Here is a 24,491-nt window from a genome sequence, read left to right as displayed (position 1 = left end):
ACTGGCACTGCTACAGAAGCTTCCCTTGGTGCTCTTAAACATGTAAACAAATGATGGCAAAAGTTAATGTGCTGAATATTGGTGATGGTTAAACACTACAGGTGGGGGTTGTCATCGGTGGTGCTTTCCAAGAATGGTTATGGTTATGGTTATGGTTTCATTTATTTTGAGCATGCATAACAAGGTTGCAGTGAAATGTAGTAAACCGTTTACACAAGTCAACATATCCATCATGTACATCATAGCAGTGGTGTGCAGTCACGGCCAGCAAACCTCTGCTGGCATTCGCCACTTCCAGAAGCACTGACCTACATTTACAACTTCAATTCTAATATTGGTTCAATTCAATTATACTGGGCCAAAACGGTGGCCTGGTGGCTAGCATGTTGGCTGCCATCTTCGACACAATCCAAAAACATCACTTTTACCTGTCCACACACAAGCACTAAATGTGCAAGTTAGACAATGACATCATCTGTCAAGATTATTTGATGTATTGCAAGGGTCTCTGTCATCAAAGGCAGAACTGATTGCTCAGACTGCTCATTTCTTGTGGCGTCAGCACTGGTATCTGGGCTGAAAGACCAACAATTGTGGGAAAGACAAGAATGATGACATTAATCTGAAATGAACTCCCAGCGAAAGATCCAAAGCATCACATGAAGATGTCATCGACTGATTAATATGACTTCAGCCAAATAAGATGTCAGAGCCTTTTCATCCGTAATAAAGCTGATCTGCTGCACAAAAATATTGAGCAATAGTCAAGGGTTAATAGGAAGCAGTTCATTCATTCATTCATTTTCTACCGCTTATCCTCACGAGGGTCGCAGGGATGCTGGAGCCTATCCCAGCTGTTTGGGTGAGAGCCCAGAGAGTCACCAGCCAATCACAGGGCACATATAGACAACAATTTGGAGTCGCCAGTTAACCTAGCATGTTTTTTTTTTAATGTGGGTGGAAACCGCAGTACCCGGAGAAAACCCACACATGCACAGGGAGAACATGCAAACTCCACACAGAGATGGCCGAGGGTGGAATTGAACCCTGGTCTCCTAACTGTGAGGTCTGCGCGCTAACCACTTGACTGCCGTGCCGCCAACAGGAAGCAGCGTTACTAGAAATCTTTGTCTCTATACATATAACATTTATACATCACATATTACTATACACAGTTTGACATGTCCAAAAAGGAGTAGGAAGAAACTAATTATTAATTTTCTCATCAATTTCTAATACATTTATTTGTGCACTTCCTGTATTCAACATGTACCGTTCACCAATACTGACATAAAAACAAAACTGAACTAACAAAAGAAAATGATAAGGTATAACAGTGGTGTAAGTTAGATAGCAGTGACTGGTTAGCGCGACTTGGGTTCGATTCCCATCTGTGTGGAGTTTGCATGTTCTCCCCGTGCATGCATGGGTTTTCTCCGGGTACTCCGGTTTTTTCCCACATTCCAAAAACATGGTTGAATGGTTGTTTGTCTATATTTGCCCTGTGATTGGCTGGCCACCAGTCCTGGGTGTACCCCGCCTCTCACCTGAAGACAGCTGGGATAGGCTCCAGCATGCCTGCGACCCTTGTGAGGATAAGCAGTATAAAAATGGATGGATGGATGAATAAGGTATAACATAATAAAGGCTTGTAATGTATTGATAAATTACGTAACGGTCATAAAAAAATAAATATATAATAATTAGTGCTGAAACTCACAGACAGAAATATCATTCCTTGTTGATTGAGTACAGACAATGTAATACCTCTTGACAACATTATATTTTTACTTTATTATGTAATACCTTTACTGTTTTCTTGTTAACTTATATTTTTAGAATGTGCTACAGGCAATAAAAAACCAGCAAATGGCCCCCGGGCTGCACTTTGGACACATCTGGTATACTCCGTCTTTTGTCCAAAAGCAGCTATGATAGGCTGTAGCTCATGCAGGAGCCATGGGGGGAAAAAAGAAAAACACAAAAATATCCATAATTTCATAAACAGATGAAGATGATGTCATCCCAGTTTGGATTGAACTGAAAGTTAATTTTATGACTAAAATGTAAATATAGCTGCTTGCATAAAGCCGATGTGAGAAACGCTCTCCAGGAAAAACTTGCCAAAGTATAATGAGCAATGAGAAGGAGTCTATTGAACTAATCCCTCTGCAACGTGATGAGTCACTTTGTCTCGGAGGATATCCTCAACACTGGATGGTGCATGCTCCCTAATGCATGCCAGTGATCATGAGCACTTTATCATTTCACTTTCATAGGCTGAAATATTTAACAAGAGTTACTCAGTATGTCAGATTTTGTTTTTGAAGGCAAATTGCATAAAAGAGATGACAGCTGTCGTTTTTAAGTGTTATGGCAATGCTGGATGAAAACCTATGCGGTCATGTATTTATGAAATGATGGCGATCATCAGTTTGTCTGGAAACCCTCTGTGAACAGAATGAACCATCACAATCATGATCGCTGTAATGCCGAGAGGTAAAAGCACATTGAAAGCTGGGAATAAACTTGTCAAGAGCTGAGGGCTGATTGCTGCTAGACAGTTTTAAAGTTTCATCTCACCAAGCTTGGAATCATTTCATGTTTCCCCTTGCATTGTGGCATTTATTTGCTCAGAGCTAGCAAACACTTCAAGCACATCATTTCAGGGGAAAAAATGGAAGCCTGTGTGTGTATGTACATTTAATCTAAATTGGGAATCTGGCTAACAAGGAGTCTTGTAAACAACATAAATGCATTGTGAAGAGATTTATGGTGTAAAATAATATAACAATGACAATATAACACTGCGTGCAATAAACCTTTATAAGTACCATTTTCAATTTCAAGAGAATATGAACAAAATACACCCTCAGCTACGTATCTCTGTGTGGAGTGGAGGTTGCATATTCTCCCCGTGCATGCGTGGATTTTCTCCGGGTACTCCGGTTTCCTCCCACATTCCAAAAACATGCTAGGTTAATTGGCGACTCCAAATTGTCCATAGGTATGAATGTGAGTGTGAATGGTTGTTTGTCTATATGTGCCCTGTGATTGGCTGGCCACCAGTCCAGGGTGTACCCCACCAGCTGCCCGAAGACAGCTGGGATAGGCTCCAGCATACCCCCTCGACCCCAGTGAGGATAAGCGATAGAAAATGAATGAATGAATGAACAAAATAATACGACTTATAGAAACATTTAGGAAAAAAAGTGTGAACACAACTGCTCAGGAAAACAAGTTTTATGGATTATCAAATATTCATGTGTGCACAAAGTGCTGTCCAGGTTGGATGGCCTGCAGGGCAGCTCCTGCCAGTGTTTCTTCATCATGGTCTGACTTTGCAGACTCTAAGAAGATAAGAGCCAGCATGCTGGCGTGGAGGGAGCCAATACGCAACAGGGTTCCTCGGAAGCACCACAGGAATGCATTATCATGTGTCAGACACCGTAGCTTTACACTGGTCTAAATGGATTAGCGCTAGCAATCTTGTGGCAATGCTCCATATTGGATTTCTGCTTCTGCTTCCTCTCTCAGTCCAGAAATATGCATGTTAGGTGAACCAGAGACTTTAAATTGTCCATAGATGTGAATGTGAACACTGTATACACTCCTGATCAAAGCTGTCTTCAGGCGAGAGGCGGGGTACACCCTGGACTGGTGGCCAGCCAATCACAGGGCACATATAGACAAACAACCATTCACACTCACATTCATACCTATGGACAATTTGGAGTCGCCAATTAACCTAGCATGTTTTTGGAATGTGGGAGGAAACTGGAGTACCCAGAGAAAACCCATGCATGCACGAGGAGAACATGCAAACTCCACACTTGCCAGAGCGAAGAATCAAACCCGGGTATCTGTATATGACTTGGTTGAAGGGAGGACAGCCCATTTCTGTGGCTGTCTTCTCCTCCAATTTCACATCTACAGACTTGTCACACATTCATTCGTTCCAGCTGCAATAATTCTCCCCTTCTCTCCAGGGATGGTCCGAAAACCAGTCAGTAGCTGGTGTGACTACAATTTCCTCAAATATCGTATATGGCGTGACATGAAGTGTGAGTAGGCCGGTCATGTAAGAACAAGAACTTGGGATGTTTGAACAGATTGTTGCAACATGGGGCCATGCAGTATCATGCACAAGCTTCAGGATCTTGGTGCACCTTCATCCATAACATATGCCTGCCCATACCATAATGGGCCACTTCATCTGCAACAAATGTGAGCTTTATTGGTGGCATTTTTAGCATGCCTGGACTATATGTACATACGTTTATATGCACTGTATATGCAATATTTGAGGCACATGGCGGTCAGACCAGATGCTTATTGGTTTTCGGACCCTTCCTCTCTCCAAAACGGCAGATTTTGGAGTGGCCTTTTATTGTAGCCAATCCAAAGCAATATTGCACAATACTTATATTATGCCACACCTGTAATGTGGATGAATTATGAATTCAGTGGACTGCATGGTGGCCTCGCGGTTAAAATGTTGAAGATCAGGAGAAGAAGTCGGAAGATTGTGAAGATCTGGGTTGGAATCTCCGTCTGTGTGCCATTTGCGTGTTCTCCTTTCTCCGGGTACTCCGGTTTCCTCCCACATTCCAAAAACATGCTAGGTTAATTGGCGACTCCAAATTGTCCATAGGTATGAATGTGAGTGTGAATGGTTGTTTGTCTATATGTGCCCTGTGATTGGCTGGCGATCAGTCCAGGTTTGACCCCGCCTCTCTCTCCAAGTCAGCTGGGATAGGCTCTCTCATGAGATAATAGATAGGTGGGTAAGCTCAGCTTCTTCCTATGCCTTTTCGGACATGTTGAATGATGTTACTGTAAACTATAAACTGCATGTTCAAAATTAAGGAAACTATTATCATTACACATGACTCTATTATCAACAATTCATGTGGATTCATTCTGTGTATTTTATGTAAATAAAATGCACAAATAAATATTGAATGAACAAACAGATAATTTCCCCCCAGGGGTTAAAATTGTGTGTGAAATGTCTAATAATGTCTTTAAGATTTAAACACATTCCTTTTTATTTACACATTTATCACAAGTTAAAATAGCTGAAAGTGTAAATTTTAATTGTATTTCCCCTTTAACCAATAATGTGCCTCCAAGGGCTCCAAAAGCTCTTGGAGGAGAGAAAGAGAGAGCGAGAGATTTTGTACTTTGCATTCTCTTTCTCACTTTTACCGAGCACCTCCTCCGAAACTCCACCCCACGGCGTCAGGGCTTGATCTATAGTGGAGGAAGAAGAGATAAACTTGACAAAGTGGCATCTGTCACCAAATGGGATTTCTGGAGGGGACAGGAGCGGACTAGCGGAGGCGCATTTGGAAGACGAAGAAAGACGAAGGAGGCGCGCTGCTCGTAACTGGGAGAACTTGCTCTTTCACACCCGGTCTTTTTTTTTGCTGTGGATTACAAAAGTGTACACTGAAAGTGGACCAAGAACCGCCTTTATTCATCACACTTGACGGATTGTGTCAGAACAATGAACGCGTCACAGCCAGATCGCAGGAAAACCATGCGTGACTTGGCTGTGGAGATTGGCATCCGAGTTCTGCTCTTTGGAGTTTTTGCGTAAGTCATTAAAAAATTAACATTTTGGACGTTTTTCTTTCTTTATTGGCATGATGATGACAATTGATTTAAATAATGTATCATCACACTTTACGTGACGTTTTATAGAATCACATTTGTTGTATTGATAAGATTTGGCCACAGGAGGGCGCGCTCGGTCATTTCAGGACTATGGAAAGGATTCAAGGGAATCCAGCATGCAAACAGGTTGCAAAAAAATCTGATAATCATTCATTCATTCTTTTTCTATACCACTTGTCCTCAATAGCATCAAGGTTGAGTTAGAGCCTATGTTCGAGCTGAACTGAAAATATATATTTATTTATCTGTACTGTAAAGACTGAACCTGAAACTGAAACCAGCAAAATGCAACAAAATGGAGAGCAGTGAAGCATACAAGCGTATTCAAAAGTCCAATTGAGTACAACAAATTCATACATGTTGGCAGGTAATATCGAAAACCCTGCCTGCCTCTCACACTGCACTCGTCCGACAGTTCGCCTGCCCCACTATTTGAATTGCATGGAGTTAACTTAACATGCATATTTTGAGGGCGTGGGAGGAAGCTGGAGAAAAGCCATGCACACACAGGAAGAACATGCAAACTCCACACAGAGATGCTCCAACTGATATTTGAACCCTTCATCTCCTGACAGTGATGCCGATATGCAGCTTTTTACATAATATGAATATAATTGAATCCTTTTTGTACCAAAGTCAATAATACTATTATATAAACTAGAAAGAGCAGGCAGAGCTTAGTAGTTTTTGAGAATGCTGACCCTCAGGCAAGCTGAATTATTAACTCAATGACCTGGAGGTAGGAGGCTGGTTTGCATTATGACCATGTTGTTTATTGATTTTCTTCTTGAATGAAGAGCAAGCCTTCAGAGCATGTTAGCTGAGTCACCTCCTGCCCTGTCTCATAAAACGTCCCATGTCTGCTCCTTTGATTTTGAGTTTGCATTGCCTAAATAGCTTGTGTATATTATCATTAAAACACATCCTTGGGCTAGGTGATGCTTCTTTCTCCGCAAAGGATGCTATAGCGAAGGAGAGCCTCATGTAGTGCACTCTCAGGATCTGAGTAATGGGACGTCAAAGCGGATTCATTCTGCTATTACACTCAAGAGCTGCGATTGGCCCTTTTACATGTGCATACTGCATGATTCACATTGTGTATTATGGCTCGAAGCCATATGAAAACAGCAATATTATTATCGTCATCATCATCATCATCAAGAGCAGACACCTGAACGCTGCCTCAAGGGTGCAGATACGAAGTACTTGATGAAGTACTGTAATGAATTGAGTTTTGCTCCCCGTTTTCTTTTCTCAGCTCAGTGCCAGGAAAAAATATTTAAAGAAGTCCTGCGAGGTATCTTTATCCTCTGTGTGAACAGCAGTGAATGCTGTTGACAACTTGTATTCATTTCATTAGAAAATAGAAAGTCTGCATTTCCTTTGGGAACATTGCACCCAGTACGGATTTTGTGCAATGGGAGTCGACATTTGGCTATGGCGGTCTGTGGAGAACTTTGTGCCACGTCTGTGCCAAGAAGTGTTGGAGCAAACACTGGTGGGACATCGACATGAGCCGTTTCACGGACTCATTTTCAGGTGACAAGAATAACATTTGCCTTTGATGACGTATGAATGGGACTTCACTGTTCAGACTGCAGTAGCTTGGATACATCCATCCAACCAATTTCAATACCGTTTACCCTCACAAGGGCCGCGGGGGTATGCTGGAGCCTATCCCTACTGACATCAGAGCACATATAGACACACAACCATTCACACTCCCATTCATACTTATGGACAATTTGGAGTTGCCATGTTTTTGAAGAGGCTGCACGGCGGCGGGTGAGTGGTTAGCACGCAGTCCTGACAGCTAGGAGACCCGAGTTCAATGCGTGGGTTTTCCCCGGGTACTCCGGTTTCCTCCTACATTCCGAAAACATGCTAGGTTAATTGGCGACTCCAAATTGTCCATAGGTATGAATGTGAGTGTGAATGGTTGTTTGTCTATATGTGCCCTGTGATTGGCTGGCCACCAGTCCAGGGTGTACCCCACCTCTCACCCGAAGACAGCTGGGATAGGCTCCAGCACCCTCGCAACACTAGGGAGGATAAGCGGTAGAAAATGAATGAATGAATGTTTGTGGAGTGTGGGAGGAAATCGGAGTACCTGGTGAATATACTATATGTAATAGCAACTGAGCATCCTCACCCCCGTGGCATTTGCGGACATGTCAACATCATCTGCTGCTGCTCAGTGAGAACATAAAATGCGCAACAACAAGTGCTTTCACTTTTAAGTCCCTAAATACCAGAAATCCCACCCAACAAAGCAAGAAAAGAGATTCGTCACTATTTCTTTTGGCGAACATATGTCATCAAGGAGGTTTGGAATGTTGCCAGATATACTGACAAAATTGTCAAGTTGGCAACACTGGTTCACAGTTCACACTGGTATGAAAAATCAGATACAGGTCACATATGAGCAAAGAAATGGGAATTGGCCTGCAGTGTGAACATAGCCTCAGACTTTTGCATTATGTTCATATAAACTGACCAGTCACATTAGGTACAAGTGCACATGAATGACGGCACAAAAGCAATGGCTTCCGTAACAGATACCACAGGAATATTTCAGTTTTGAATAGAATAGAATGAACACGGTGAGCACATGAACACCGACGACCGACACCAGCTAGGAAAAAACTACTGATGGAGGTGCAGCTGAACCTTCGTGCCAACAATCAATGTTTACTGAGACATTTGGTCAGTAAATATAAACAAAACAGCACAAATGGTGCACACTCTCAGTGTCGATCGCTATACTCAGTCGTCTGAATGCCTTATATTTGCATTTAAGTTCAGTAACCATTTTTAATTTAAATACATATAATATACTCAAACATGCAGCAGCAGCGTCCTTCTCTGGCACATAGAAACACACACACACACGAACAAAGCTTTTCCCACTTTTCTGACCTATAAATGTCGTTAGAATGTTGTATTCTTGTGTTAAACAATGCCAAAGTTTCAGATAATGAGGTTTGCACATTTGGAATTGAGCCCTGAAAGAAGTTTGGGATGGCTCAAAATGCTCAGTTTTAAAAGGCGTGGTAAAACTGCCTCTTTGTGATGTCACAGATGGACTTCCTTATATGGGTATGTCTGTAAGCACTGCCCCAGGCTCTGCTACTCTGTTTACTTGCTAGTAAAGCCACATTTGTGTACAATTCCTAACGATGCCTCCATCAGGCACACGTGGTTGGAGTTCTAAAAAAAAGCCGTGAAATTCGAACCACTAAGTGACAAGAGACGACTATATTAGCAGTGGGAGCTGCGGTCATTATGTTATCTGGCTTTTCCCAGCAAGTCCGAGAGCAGCCTTTTCATGTTCTTGTTGATTTATAGTAAACGATGGCTAAGTGGGGTCAGTTTTTTTTTCTGAAACTGCAGCTGAAACACACTTTCTGCTTTAGTTTGTTGTTGTTTTATCTCAGACAGCGTTTCACTCAGTTTCTTGTCCATTAATAATTTAATTTAATTCAATTTAATGTGCTTCATAGAATCAATGCTCTTCAGTGGTGCTGTGTAATCATCTGTTGGGTCTTTCTATGTACATGCATGTTCCAACTCCAGACCATAGACATGCAGATTTATTAATTGGTTGCTCTTGCTGTGCTGCTCAATATTAGTGTGATGAAAACAGTAATTATCCTCCGTTACATATGCATGTTTTTATAACTGTGCAGCAGGACACTTTTCCATGTTCCCCTGAACAGTCCACCGAGGTTGTAATTGTTAGACATGTACAGTAAACAAGATCATTCCTGCAATTATCTATTGTTATTACACGCTGAATCTACCATTAAATCAAAATTTGCCCATAAATGCTTGATTTGTCACCTACAAGGTCATTTACTGCTTTCAACCCTGGAGGATTCAAGAGCATTTGCACCCTGAGAGCAATTATTATCACACATTAGTCACATTCAGGTTTTGTCAGAAAGAATTTTCCATGAGGGGAATATTACATTTGGTTTGCTTTTACTTCCTCTTGGCCTCAGGTGGTGCACGGACCATAGTGACAGGCGCTTTTGTGTGATGCTTAGTTGACCCTGTATTATCGAGCTGCTAATGCAGTGCAGTCATCACAGCTTGCTGAGCACCCGAGCAGTCAAACATCTCATTAGAGTACTGTAAAACATAAAAGACCTCCATCTAAAGTGAACTCAATCAAGATCTAAAAATAGAGAACCTTTCCAAATATCTGATATTTGAAAGTTGAAAGTTGGAATTGCATTCTTTTGTCAATCCACAAACACAAGCTGTGTTTTAGTTTCTGTTTATCACCCCTTCAGTTCATGATTGATCATGCAATGAAAGAACGCGCAGTTGCAGATGCGTTATCTAAATATATATGAACACTTTGAGAGCAGAGAGAAAACAGAATAAAGGAGATGAAATGGAAAATGTGGTCAAGATTGATTTCAGATTTTTGAAGATTAAAATCCGAGGATTGACAGCAACAAGTAAAGAAAGCACCAAACTCTTCAGAGAGTTTATACTGTATCAGTGCAATCTAAAAGATACTTCATAAAGCGATAATTGTCTGAAGGGCTGACTTTTGAGGGCCGATAGTCTCATTTAAATAGAAGATCTCTCTTTTTGCCAAGGCTAATACTGGGCTAAAAGTATCCAAGCCTTTTAAGGAGGTTAGGACTGCATACATTTTTTATATTACAGTATTGGTGCTTGAGAGTGACAAAGCAAAATGTTGACACGCAAACAGTGAGCACCAAGAGACTATCTCTTTGTGTGGCTTCATTTATTCTGCTACTTTCAGGAATACACAGACTTCTCAGAGGAGAAATTGTATTGTATTTTCCTTACACTGCCTCTGTAATTATTTTAGAGCTGCTTTTCTGACAGCCGGCATCTGAGACCCTAAATTGCAGGTCATCCACTCTGGAGCTCGTATTAGTTTACAAGGGATTTAAATGCTGCACACATTAATTTACAAGAGAACACAATCTCTGCAAGGATGTGACCCGCTGCTGGGTTCACATATTGATCTTGGTATGAAACACCTACTGTAAGTTGGCTTAATGATGACGTAATGTGGTTCTAAATGTAGTTAGAATGTTGTATTCTCGTGTTTAACGATGCCAAAGTTTCAGATAATGAGGTTTGCCTATTTGGAAGTAAGCACTGGGATGGCTCAAAACGCTCAGTTTTAAAAAGCGTCGTAAAACTGACCCTTTGTGATGTCATAGACGACCAGACTTCCTTATATGGGTGTGTCTGTAAGCAGATAAGTGCTCTGCCTTGCCCTGAGCTCCGCAACTTTGTTTACTTGCTAGCAAAGCCACATTTGTTTACAATTCCCAACGACAGACAAGTGGTTGGAATTCCTGATTCCCTACCAGCAAAAGAAGTTGATTTTAATCTGTCAACAGTATTTCACATTAGACTGTTCCATGAACATGGGCCAGTATGCAGCTGGACTAGCCGAATCCTTTTCCAACGTTACTTGGTTGTGTGGACTGAGCAAGTCGTAAGTAGCAATTTATCAGTGTCCTAACTGTTTATTTTGTCTAAGTCATGGATCCAACATATATGGCTGTATGTTCAAAGCAAACATTGCCGTTTATTATCAGGCAGGCCGTGGATGAAATACATTACAACACAACGTTTTCGCGGGAAGCACAGAATCCAAAGAAATGCATCTGAATAGGTGCAGATTCTGAAAGAACTACAAAGCTTTGTGTGCTGGTTATTGTGTGTAGCTGCTCTATAAGAGTCCACAACTCCAACAAAGGGCATAAAAAATGAGCATAATAGGTCCCCTTTAACAGGAAATCACAAAACTTCATCCTTGAAATATGCGACTCATACAGTGGTTTGTACAGATATATAAATACTACAGCTTTTCAATAGCATTTCATGTGTGTGTGTGTTTGTGTGTGAAAAATGTCCCTGGGGGGGCTTGGCAGAAAATAAATGAGAATCACTAGCCCAAGAAAGTCAGACAGGCACACTAAGGAAGCAGCATGAAGAAGATTATGAGTTAAATTTTATTCACACACATCAATTTCATAATTGAATATCTTCTGCTTTGTATTGCATTTAAATGATATGTTATGAAGAATGAAAAACATTGCCATCTGTTACGCCCCCCCTCCCCCCAGCCCTTAATGCAGTGTCTTCATGTACAAAGCAATGTAAACGTGAAAGTACAGATGGATTAAAGGATGAATAGTTATGTATCAGGATCAGCATGTGTGTAAAGAGAAGTAATGGAGTTGAAAAATTGGATTGGATTGTTTTCGTTTTGCGGCGGGACCGAGGGAATAGCGGAAAGCAGCTGATGCTAAGACAAGGATTTTCTGACAGCCTGTCACCACGCTCAGCTGATTTGACATTTCACTGTCGCCATTGTGATGAAATCATCCGATCAGCTTGTTATGTTTTGCTGTCTCTGCTGTCATCAGTCCAACCTTTTGTCTTCTCTGCAGGTATCATATCCAGTCATCACTTTATGATTAAAATAATGAAGAAAAATATTGTGTATAAAACTAACAGGCTCAGGAAATTATAGTAATATCCACGCCATAATCCACATTCTTCAAAACATACATACCCACTCTGAGAGTCTCAATCAAAGCAGAGCATTATTATCCTTGTCAAGGCACATTTTTGGTAAAAGGCCTTATATTGGATCTCATTATATTTTATGGGTGACAGGAACTATAATATAATAATGTCTCTTACGTGAATATTCAATAAATATCTTTCATATTTTATAGAGCTCTCCCTGCTGTTCTCATTGTAAATTATTCATTCACCATCTTTATGAGAGGCATTCCATTAACGATCAAATCGTTTATACCCTGACACTAAGTTCTGTGTTCTACAAATGGCCTCATTCTATGAGTCGACACTTACAGCTAAATCATATGGAAGAAATTTGCAGGCATGATAATCTGTCAAATTGCCTTAAACATTCTGCAAACTTGTGATAAGTATGGATAACTTCATGATGAATAAATTATAAGAAATTATGAAGAAGTGTGTCACCATGTGGGCGTTACCCCCTCGTGACTGCTCTTTTAGTTTCCTTCTATGTCTCTGTTTCTGTGTCCATGCCCTTATTTTGGAACTACTTCCTTTGTTGTTCCCTTCTGTTTTCTCAATCCGTAATAATTTCACGCACCTGCCCCTAATTTCCTACTCCCTATTTAGTTCAGGTGTGTGCTCTTTCCTTTGTCGCTTCATTGTCAGTTGTTTGTCTTGTTTGGTCAGTTGCCGTCTTAAAAGATACATTTTTATCTGCATTTTGGTCCTGTTCTCTGCATCCTGGGGACTCAACGCATCCACGACTTACCCGCACGTGACAAAATGCTTTATTTTATATCATATACAGTAGATCCCCAATATTTGCAGGGCCTGTGCCACAAACAGATGGCGAAAAAATTCGAGTAATTGAGACGGTATAAAGTATAAAGTTGACTACAAGCAGGGCTCTACATTAAAAACCAAAATGACTTGCCCATAGGGAATCCTTAAGGTGAGAACTACTTGCCCGAACTTGCCCCATGTAAAATGAAAAGACTGCCATAATGATATCATGTAATTTTTTGTGGCATCACATGAGAATCTCAAATAAATAAAATAATAAAATAAATAATACTGTAGCGTTGCGTGTGTGTTGTATTCCGGGCTGTAGTTTCATGCATGGACGCTGGGGGGCAGTCATGTTCAGCTCGCGGTCTTGGAGCGGGCGTTTTGGGACCAAAGAAGAGGAACGAGAGGGAAAAAAGGAGAAGTTCGGTTGCCGTGCGCCCAGCTAGTTAGTTAAGTCTGCAACGGGCCAGTAAGTTGTTTTTCATGCTGCCTTGCAAATAAAAACCATGCAACGATAGAGGTTCATCACTTTTTGCTGTTTCCTTCAGAATTAGACGATGTTGGCAGCGACGCCATGATGGATGTTTTCGTAGTCAAACGATCGCTGATTGGTTGATCGCGAACAACGGGTGTGGGTAAAACGCGGACTGTGGATTACGGACCGCGGTCTAAATAAACGATTCTGATTGGTCCATTGCAAGGATTGCTTTGCAAATTACCACCGGTATTACGCAGTCCGTGTTTTACCAACACCCAACAAGAACCGCTTTAAAAAAAACTCTTGGCAGTATGGCATGCCGAAGTGCACTTGCCCGACGGGAATATCACTGATTAGATTTACTTGCCCGAATTTTGTTTTAACTTGCCCCGGGCCATCGGTACATCGTTATTGTCGAGCCCTGTACAAGGGTTGTAAACACGTTCTATGCTGTAACTACAAAAATATTTGATTTCTAAAGATTTCTATATCATGGATTTCTATATTATGGAAATTCACTTATCACGGCCAGGTCTGGAACCAAATAACCTCGATAAACGAGGGATTAATAATAATAATTTTCTTTTCCTTCAATCACTTTGGGCTTTTCCTTTCAGGGGTCATCACAGCAAATCAATCTCCTCCATCCAACCCTGTCTTCTGCATCTGTCTCTCTCACACCAACTACCCACATGTCCTCCTTCATCCATAAACCTCCTCTTTGGTCTTCCTCTACGCCTCCTACCTGGCAGCATCCTTCTACCAATATATTCACTATCTCTCCTCTGGACATGTCCGAACCATCTCAGTCTGACCTCTCTGACTTTATCTCCAAGGCCTCTAACATGTAATGTCCCTCTGATGTACTCGTTCCTGATCCTATCCACCCTGGTCACTCCCAATTAATAACAATAACAATAAGAATGGAGTAGATTTGCCCTGCGATTGGCTGTCAACCAGTCTGGGTATAACCAGTCTGCGCTAGGCGACAGCATAGCCCTGTGACCCTTGCGAGGACAAGCATCATAGAAAAGGGATGGATGGATTAGACTTAATATAGTGCTGTTCAAGGTACCCAAAGTGCTTCACTGTGAAGTGATCTGATTATTCATTCACTCCTCAGTCACACTCCTGGGGTAGGCTGACCATGGCTGACAATTTGCGCCTGCGGCCTCTCCGACCACCGACAAACATTCACATTCATACACCAGCGTGGGCAGCACTGGAGGCAAGGGGGGGTGAAGTGTCACAATAAGAGTCACTGGGTGGAGAGAGCGAGGATGAAACCACCAACCTTCTGGCTCTACCTCCTGAGCCACTGCCACCATTACTGTAATGCAAGCAAACAATGTGTTAACAAGCCTTTGGAATTGTGTTGCAGCGATCGCTGATCACAGCTGCTCAAGATTTTTTTCTTTTGAGAAGACCTATCCCTTCAGGTTAATAATCAATATCTTGACCATATTAGAGCAACACCTTTTTTTCCATGTTTCCATGATATTGAGTGAATGGAAGACTCTTGCCTTTGTGTTGCCTTGGGTACACCAAGGTGACTATATTGATTATACCTGATCAGTGATGCGGTTATTTTTGACACTTTAATTTCACATAGGACCATAACGTAGCTTTTGGCCCTATTTGAGTGTGTGTAAAATGCATATGGCTCGCTTTTTAGAATGAATGAATGAATGAATCACACTTCTTATTGAGCAATGCCATTGGACTGTATGTGAAAACACTAAACAAACCAGAAACACAGATGCAGGCAGACATCTTGTCTTTGGTTGCCCCGCTGTACCTCTTGCTCTCTTCTTTGTCACACAGAGTAGAACATTATCAAGGAAACATTATCAAGATCTTGCAGGTGACATTTCCTGTCAGGGCATAAGTCATGCTTATGTCAAAACCAGAAACAGCATTCTTATTCTCCCCTTCTCCTTTGCCCTTTCTCTCTGTTTTATTAGATTCCTGTTCTTATCTGTACAAATTGAGATGTGGGGTTGGTGAAAGAGGCTCACTCCAATTGCATTGTCTCCTGTCTCCCACCCACCTCCCTCTATATATAGAACAAGGAAGTCCATCTGTCTACACCTGAACCACCATGTACGTCCATTCAGTTTGCAAAGCACACAGGGGATTTCTATTTTGCATTTTTGCTGACCGCTGCACATGTTTCTAAATGTTATTTACTTGTTCAAAATAACTGTACCTTCATTTTTAACGGTTTGGTTATTTTTCTGATTAATGCAATACTAATAGAAAAAGCTACAGTGCTACCAAAAATAATTCCACATGGATTATGCAGGTATTGTGGGTATTGCACAGTAAAATACATGCAAAACAATACTATTTTATACTAACATATACTGTAAACTGCCAGGCATGCTGGGAAGTATCAAAATTTCATTTAAAAATGTCAGTCATATACTGTAAAATCCGACGCCGCTACTTTTTTTTCTCATGCTTTGAACCTTTGTGCTTCAGGCACACACACATTCATCATGGATAACACAAAAAATGCACAATAAAAATACTAATAAAATAATAATCAATTTTATTTTCATTACATTTACATTTTAGCAATATCAAAGTAAAAAGGGCTACTTGTGGCTTATTGGCGGGTGTGGGGGGGCTCAATTGTCCAGGAATTAAGGTGTATACAAAATGTTATCTTGCAAGTTGGTACGCCTGTTAGATGCACTGTGGAACGTTTGTACTATTAAAAGCACAATTTACACACTGATAGTTAAGCCCGGCAAAGATCAGCGGCACAGTGTGTTCTATAGTGGGTAGAACAGATGGTCACACAAGAAGAGGCATCAGCGGTTACACAACACAAAGAATGCACATTGTTAGGCGCCAGTGTTTGGACCCCAAAGAATAGACAACAACAAATATGTAGAACATTTTTTCATAACAAAAGGCACACTCAAAAGGAGTCAGAAAAATAAAGTACTACAAAGAAACAGGGCCAAGCCACACAGTAAAAAGTATCCCTAAGATGCTGTAGACGCTAAGCAGGGGAAGCACAACACAAGGAAAAGCCTAACAGGAAGCATGTGTAATCGGCAGCATGGGAGTGTCCAAGCAGGGCCTGTTTACAATTGCTCCCAGGTGTGCACAGGTGGCTCCGCCCCAGCAGGAGCAGCAGTGCACTGCAACAAGAAGCAGACAGGCTCCATCAGGACATTATTATTATTATTATTATGGATCATTTATTCATTCATTCATTCATTCATTTCCTACCGCTTATCCTCACGAGGGTCGCGGGTATGCTGGAGCCTATCCCAGCTGTCTTCAGGCGAGAGGCAAACCGGAGAAAACCCATGCACACATACTGGGAGAACATGCAAACTTCACACAGAGATGCCCGAGCGGGGAATCAAACCTGGGTCTCCACGCTGCATACGAACCACTCAACTACCATGTAGCCCATAAGCTAGTAATCTTACTTAACTAAAAAGAATAAAGCAAACATTTTCAAAATAGTCATAAGTCAAACTAGTACCATTGAGAATCGCAAAAAACAAGCTACATTGAATGCATCAGTGAAAATGAGTCATGCCAACAAACACCAAGAATGGAAGTACAATTTGGTCATCCATTCGTTTTTTTTACCGCTTGTTCTCATTAGCCTATCCCAGCTGTCTTCGGGCGAGAGGCGGGGTAGTCCTGGACTGGTGGCCAGCCAATCACAGGGCACATATAGACAAACAACCATTCACACTCACATTCATACCTATGGACAATTTGGAGTCGCCAATTAACCTAGCATGTTTTTGGAATGTGGGAGGAAACCGGAGTACCCGGAGAAAACCCACGCATGCACGGGGAGAACTTGCAAACTCCACACAGAGATGGCCGAGGGTGGAATTGAATTCCGGTCTCCTAGCTGTGTGGCCTGCACTCCACCGTGCGGCTATTAGGGATGATTTATGGCTACATGTGAAAATAACATTCTAGACATTTGCATGTACAGGAATGTAGCTTTAAAAGGTAAAAGGTCGGTGACATGTTTGCAAATATGTTGTACGTTTTTTTTAATTGAAGTAAAAAAAAAAGTGACTTTTACAGTACCCGGCGGGCGCCATGATGGTCTAAACGCCTTAGAAAAGTGGCGTTTCCCAAGCGATGACGGCAAAGCTCTCATTTTAAGCAGAGTAAACAAAGATGAGAGAATGGATGAAACAGAAGATGTTTACATTGGTTGTAGCAAAGATTTGAGCCATGCGTCAATAGTTTTCCAGGAGGAAGAAACATCTGTAGATGAAGTAGAGACCTGGTAGAACAAATAATAATAAAGTCGTATTTATTCGAAGCACTGATAATGAAACTAGGATGTCTGATGCGGCGGCGTCTGAAGATTAAAGACATGGAGATGAAGATTGGCCAGCTTCAAACACAGAATGGTAAGTATAAATTACCTTGCATTTGCTCATCCTTCAATTATTGTTTTAAGTCGGCTTCTTAAAGGGGGCCTATTATACTCATTTCTGGCCCTTTGTATTGAGTTATGGACTCCTACACACGATAACCGGCACACACAGCTCTCTAGATCTTCCAGATTCTGCACCTCTTTCTGCATTGTTTGCGTGGACTATCTGCTTCTGTTTAATTTACTCCACCCCCGGCCCTTCTCTTGGTACACCCTGCCCCCCACCGTCAACACAGCGCTGTGAAAGCATGTTTTATAACAAGTATAATACTTCTAATTTTCATTAGAAACATGTTTATGCAATTAAGACAAGACCTAATCTGTTTTGTGGCAACATTGATGTCCTTCTCCTTTTTTCCTGTGTAGCATAAAATCAGGAATAGCATCCTGGCATCCTAAATGTATTTATAAATTAGTTTATACCGTACTTTCAAACCAAATGCATCTTGTAAAGGTGTTCCTTCATAGCAGTCTTCAGGAAAAGGAATGGGAGGTGGTGCTGGTCTGTACTGGATATGTTCATAGTAGTCTTAAACCCTCGTCTTTTGGAAAAGAAAAACTTGCAGTATCACTTGGACACTGTGAACCCCAACGATGATTATCTCTGTGAAAGAAAATTCTTAGGTTTGTTGAGCATGCGTGAGTGTGTGTGTGTGTGTGTGTGTGTGTGTGTGTGTGTGTGTGTGTCAGAGAGCGACAAGAGAGAAGTCCCTAGCACTCTGGCACTGCTAATGGCCAGTTTCAACACTTGGTCGAAATTGGTGGAAAGTGGATTTATGAGATAAAATCTTTGTTGATGAGAAAAGAAGACACATCAGGAATTTCTGTCTTGCTGCTGTCAGCGTTGACATTTGCCAGGATGAACAATGAGCATGACAGTATTGATAAAGGTCGGCCTGGTGTGTCAGTTCTTTATCTATGTCACATCACAGTGAGAAATCCACTTTAGTTTTTAATGGATGCAGTAAAATTCAGATTTGATCTTTGTGAGTCTTTTTAAGTCCGTAATTCCAAATTCCAGTCAGTGGTTGTGGTAAAGGTCATACGGGTAACGTCCAACAGTAGTGGACAGTGCAGAGCTTAAACCTAATGTCAAATTTGATGAAAGCGAGTATTTCTTATGATATTTACTGCTTGGTTGATCCACTTGTTAGGGCTGACCATATTATTGTTGCATTGTATGAAAAAAAAAAGTTTATTCTTTTTAATGAAAAATGAGGGGCGGCACGGCGGTCGAGTGGTTAGCGCGCAGATATCACAGCTAGGAGACGAGGGTTCAATTCCACCCTCGGCCATCTCTGTGTAGAGTTTGCATGTTCTCCCCGTGCATGCGTGGGTTTTCTCCAGGTACTCCGGTTTCCTCCCACATTCCAAAAACATGCTAGGTTAATTGGTGACTCCAAATTGTCCATAGGTATGAATGTGAGTGTGAATGGTTGTTTGTCTATATGTGCTCTGTGATTGGCTGGCGACCAGTCCAGGGTGTACCCCGCCTCTCGCCCGAAGACAGCTGGGATAGGCTCCAGCACCCCCACGACCCTCATGAGGAAAAAGCGGTAGAAAATGAATGAATGAATGAATGAATGAATGAGTGAAAAATGACTTTAAAGTGCTGGGTGACTGATAATCAGAAGCAGAAGCAGATAATTATCACTGCAGGTAATTGAATTTAATGTGTTGCTATGTTCAAGGAGACAAAAATATACATTCAATTACTCAGTGTATCCTTCTCCTGTTCCAGTATGTCGCATCCTCAATTAAATTACAGCCACGGTGCTTCTCTTAATCAAATCCCACATTCAGTTTTTTTTTTTTTTTTATCTACCAGGGCTGGGACTATTATATTTGATTTGTACCTGAACTGAAAATATACAATTCTTTGAAGGGTTAAAATGTGTTACTTGTTGTTAAATGTTGTTCCAGACTGTAGGTTTGCCATTAACTGTACTTAGTTTGTGACCTTCAGCTTTTACTGGGGTGGTGAGCAGCTGAGTGTGAAGCTTCTGGGGTGAGACTCAGCACCTCCAAATCTGAAGCCATGGTTCTCATGGTTAAAGGGTGCATTGCCCCCTCCCGGTTGGCGGTGAGGTCTTGCCGCGGGTGGAATAGTTCAAGTATCTTGGGGTCTTATTCACGAGTGAAAGAAAGTTGAGAAAGAGAGTGAGGTCAACAGAAGGCTCGGCGTAGCGTCTGCAGTAATGAGGTCTCTGTACTGGGCAGTCCTGGTGAAAAGAGAGCAGAGCCGGAAGGCCAAGCTCTCAATGTAACTTCATTGTATCTATGTTCTCAACCTCACATATGGTCATGAGCATGAGATTTCGGATACAAGCAGCTGAAATGAGTTTCCTGTGTAGGAACTCCCCCCAAGAAATAGGGTGAGGAGCTTGGTCATCCAGGAGGAGCTCAGCACATTGAGAGGAGTTGAGGTCATATATTTCAAGACACCTCCCTGGTGAGGTGTCCTGGGCATGCCTAGCTGGGGCAAGACTTGGGACACGCTTGAGGAATTATGTCTCACAGTCAGCCTGAGAACGCCCTGGTGACCTCCTGGTGGAACTGAAAGAGGTGGCTGGGGACGGGAAAGTCTGGACTGCCTTACTGAGACTGCTGCCCCCACAACCCGGACCCTAATAAGCAGAAGAAAATGGAATGGAATAGTCAACCGTATTAGGAATGACAAAAACTGACGCTGGTAGTGGCAATATCAGTTTTAGATATAAGCTGATATAATCCTCTACTTATTTTTTTTGCTGATGTCAGCACTGTATCCGATATCAATATTGGGACATCACTGCTAAACAAATATCATTTGAGGATTGGTAATGAGGTGCTGCCAATGTTGTCATCCAATAATGAAAATAAGCGTGCTTTGGCATACAACCTCGTTTCCGTATGCCCTGATTTACGTAGAATGTGTAGAATGAACAGCCATCTTTTATAACATCTTATAAACTAGTCCACAGAATCAAGTGCCTAAACAAGGCATCTGTCACACATTGGTGCCTCAGTCGTTGTGAGGAATGGATCATTGGGACACTATAGACAGATTCATCAGATCCTTTATTCACCTTTGTGTGTATGGGTGCTTTCTTTGTTCATAGAACGCACACGGAACGATGAACAACTCGTACCTGACTCCTTCCTTCCTCCTAATAAGCACAGTACACTGTACTCTCAAGAGCACTCTAGTCTTAGAGTGTTAGATGAATTTGTGCTTTTTTATATAAAACATGGCTGCAAAAAAGTTGCAAATGCCAGAACCTTGTTAAAGAGGGTGAGAAACACTGTTGAATTCAAGAAAGATCTCATAACAAAATATGAAGGTAGCGTCTTTGGAATAATAATGTAAATGGAGGAACACAGGTTGCAGGGGGAACGGTATTTTGCCTTATTATAAAAAAATTGTAGTCGTACAAGATGCATTTCCTCATTCACCACTGAGTATTGCATTTGTGATTGGAACATCCCAAGCATGAAATTTGACCAAATGAACCAAAAAAATCCTCAAGTTGGTTCAATGCAATCTGTGATTGTATTAGATTGTAAATCTCACAAGTCACCTTTCAACAGCTTCCTGCTTTATGATGAAAGGGCTGGGGATATAAGTTCAGGGTGACATGCAGCGGCCGTGAGCCTGAGAAAATGGAAAATAATGTTTGCCAACCTCTGCTCCAGCGGGAAATGTAATTTCCAACTAGGATCAAGCAGATGGTCAGCTCAGTCAATTGCCTTCCCACTCACTGAGCTTTCCTACATGAGCTGCAATCAAAAGCACACAATGGCGTGTAATCACATAATTGGGAATATGTCAATACAGTGGAACACTTTAACTTGTTGCACAAGGTGAAACTCACTTGTTGCAGGTTATAAGAAACCTTCTCACATGACTATTGGACAATCGAGCTTTGCCTTGACCTCTTTCACCTGCTGATTAACACTAGCTGAGGATTAATAAGAGCTTGGGGCATTTGATTCTCAACCACATCTTTCAGGTTGAATGCAGTCTATATGAATGGAAGCAAGCCATGTATTTTCATTCATTCATTCATTTTCCACCGCTTTTCCTCACGTGGGTCGCCGGGGGTGCTGGAGCCTATCCCAGCTGTCTTCGGGCGAGAGGCGGGGTACACCCTGGACTGGTCGCCATCCAATCACAGGGCACATATAGACAAACAACCATTCACACTCACATTCATACCTATGGACAATTTGGAGTCACCAATTAACCTAGCATGTTTTTGGAATGTGGGAGGAAACCGGAGTACCCGGAGAAAACCCACGCATGCACGGGGAAAACATGCAAACTCCACACACAGATGGCCGAGGGTGGAATTGAACCCTGGTCTCCTAGCTTTGAGGTCTGCGTGCTAACCACTCGCCCGCCGTGCCACCCGCCATGTATTTTGTGACTGTAAATTTAGGCAGATGTGTACAGTAAATACATCCACATGGACACTAACGCGTTCATTTACACCACAATCGGGTGATTTTGAATTCGCACACTGAAAACATGACTAATAGTTGTAGCGACATCCTGCTGGTCTGAGATTTTGACCGTTGTGTTCCCATTTGACTAACTCAATCCAAACAAACTACAATCAAAACAGACTGAGGGTGCTTTCACACAAGGACGTCCAGTTTGTGTGAAAATGGTAATGGCACTGGTGTACGTCCATGTAAGCAAGTCTATGTGGATACATACAGACACCACACACTCAAAGGACCTTTGAGTAGGTTGCTCTAACGGCAGCCAATCAATGAGATTGATCCAATGAAATGTGTTATTTGTCCGTAGGTGTGAATGTGAGTGTGAATGGTCCAAGTCATCTGAAGTCAGATGGGATTACAGCTCATCCATGACCATAATGAGGCCAAGCGATGTAGAAAATAGATGGATACCATTTCATCTGTTCATGGTAGATTCCGCTGTCGTATCTAATGTTTTGGTCATTGAATGCATCTCATATACTTACTGTTATGGGCTGCAGCTGAAGACATCACAATCGACACAATTGCAGTGTCTATTAAGCAGTGTAAGCCCTTCGAAATAGCTGTCTGATAAAAGCAATGTGCTAAATTGAACAAAAGTGCTTCAGCTGAGGGAGGGGAAAGGAGATCTTGACAAATAATCCTGCTGTATTGTCAAGCAGGGAGCAAATTTGAATAGGAGCTAATGATGATAAACTGACCCATTTGCAGAGTTGTAATGAAGATGAACAGGAAAGGCTAAATTCTTTTGGTGTGTGAAAAGGTCAGACATAAAAAAATGTCAAATAGTCAGCCAGCGATAGAAATCAATGGAGACTAATGTTGATATACAGCATACCGTGTGCTAAACCATAAATCTACCAACATGCAGTATTGTCATCACAAAATAACACTTTTAAAAGTCATCTGGTTCAGTGGATTGTGATGATGAGAATGCATGTTGGTCATTTCCATGGCAACAACCAACTACTTTAGATGATGGTAGACCAGCATGGACACCACATGTTCTGTTCGCCCTGACGCTGATGGCAATGGGACTTTTGTTTAGTTCATATTTACCACGTATGCAGATGTCATTTACATTTACTCATTGATTAACTTTTAGAAACATTCTGTGTGGAATATGCTGTTCACATTTAATGAGGCGTAACATTTTGCCAGAATTTGGTCAAATAGCAGGTTTTGGATGCAGCAAAATGTACATTCAGGTGTTTTCCTTCAGGAATTTTGTCACAATTTGTATTAATTTATGTGTATTTATATTTATATGTATTTTATGTATTTATTCCTTATACTGGAATCTCCATAAATGCAATGGTTGTGATGAATGTTCTACATCGACTCTCTTTATAGAGAAGATTTTTAGACTGATATGGGACTGATAATTATCGGTGGACAATATAATTGGTGGACAATATTATCGTCCATCCAGTTTTTTTTCCAATTTCTCAATTAATTAACAAAAATACTGTTGAATACTCGATTACTAAAATATTCAGTAGCTGCAGCCTTATAGACAACACAAAAATGTTTTGTTTTTTTAAACAAACAAAACACCATAAACACGTTTTTACTTTACTTTAACCTGTTTCAGGGACAAATGATTGCCATTATAATCTGTATGGGAATTTTTGTGTAATATTTAATATTCTTACCAGTCTAGTGTAAGTCTAAGAAGAAGGTTACCAAGTTAACCACTGTAAAAGTCTTTTTTTGAATGAATTGCAAAAAGCAAACATAAAAATAAACAGTTAATAATTTCATCTTTTGATGTCTGAACTACTTTGTACACTGTAACTGTATTTGCAGACAACAATCCAAATGCAGTTTTGCTTTAAAACTTTTTTTACAGGATGATTTATGATGTTATGGAGTCAGTAGAAGCCATTAGGCCATACTGTCTGTATACAGAACAAAGAAAACCTTATATAACAGGACAAAGTGCTCCCCAAGCAGCCAGTCGGTAGAGATGACTTAGAGCCTGTTGGTGTTTACGGCCATCTCCGGGGCTCATCGCTCACCTTTGTGAGTATGTTGGGTATTACTGTTTCACTGATCACAGTC

At 41.4% G+C, this 24,491-nt stretch overlaps 1 protein-coding gene across 1 annotated transcript in view; it reads left to right on the top strand.

Annotated features, from left to right (window-relative positions):
* The first annotated feature begins 5,194 nt into the window (after positions 1 to 5,194).
* The window catches only part of plpp4 (phospholipid phosphatase 4), a 52,205-nt gene continuing 32,908 nt past the window's right edge, over positions 5,195 to 24,491 (top strand). Inside the window, exon 1 of the mRNA XM_058058032.2 lies at positions 5,195 to 5,601. Within this exon, the coding sequence (XP_057914015.2) occupies positions 5,513 to 5,601 (89 nt within the window). The 5' untranslated portion in view covers positions 5,195 to 5,512. The remainder of the gene's footprint in view (positions 5,602 to 24,491) is intronic.

The sequence above is a fragment of the Doryrhamphus excisus genome, linkage group LG20 (assembly GCF_037039965.1).
Source record: "Doryrhamphus excisus strain RoL-2023G ecotype Guam linkage group LG20, RoL_Dexc_Guam_v1.1, whole genome shotgun sequence".
Taxonomy (NCBI): Eukaryota; Metazoa; Chordata; class Actinopteri; order Syngnathiformes; family Syngnathidae; genus Doryrhamphus; species Doryrhamphus excisus.
The sequence above is the reverse complement of the archived record's forward strand: the minus strand, read 5'-3'. Positions and strand labels throughout refer to the sequence as shown.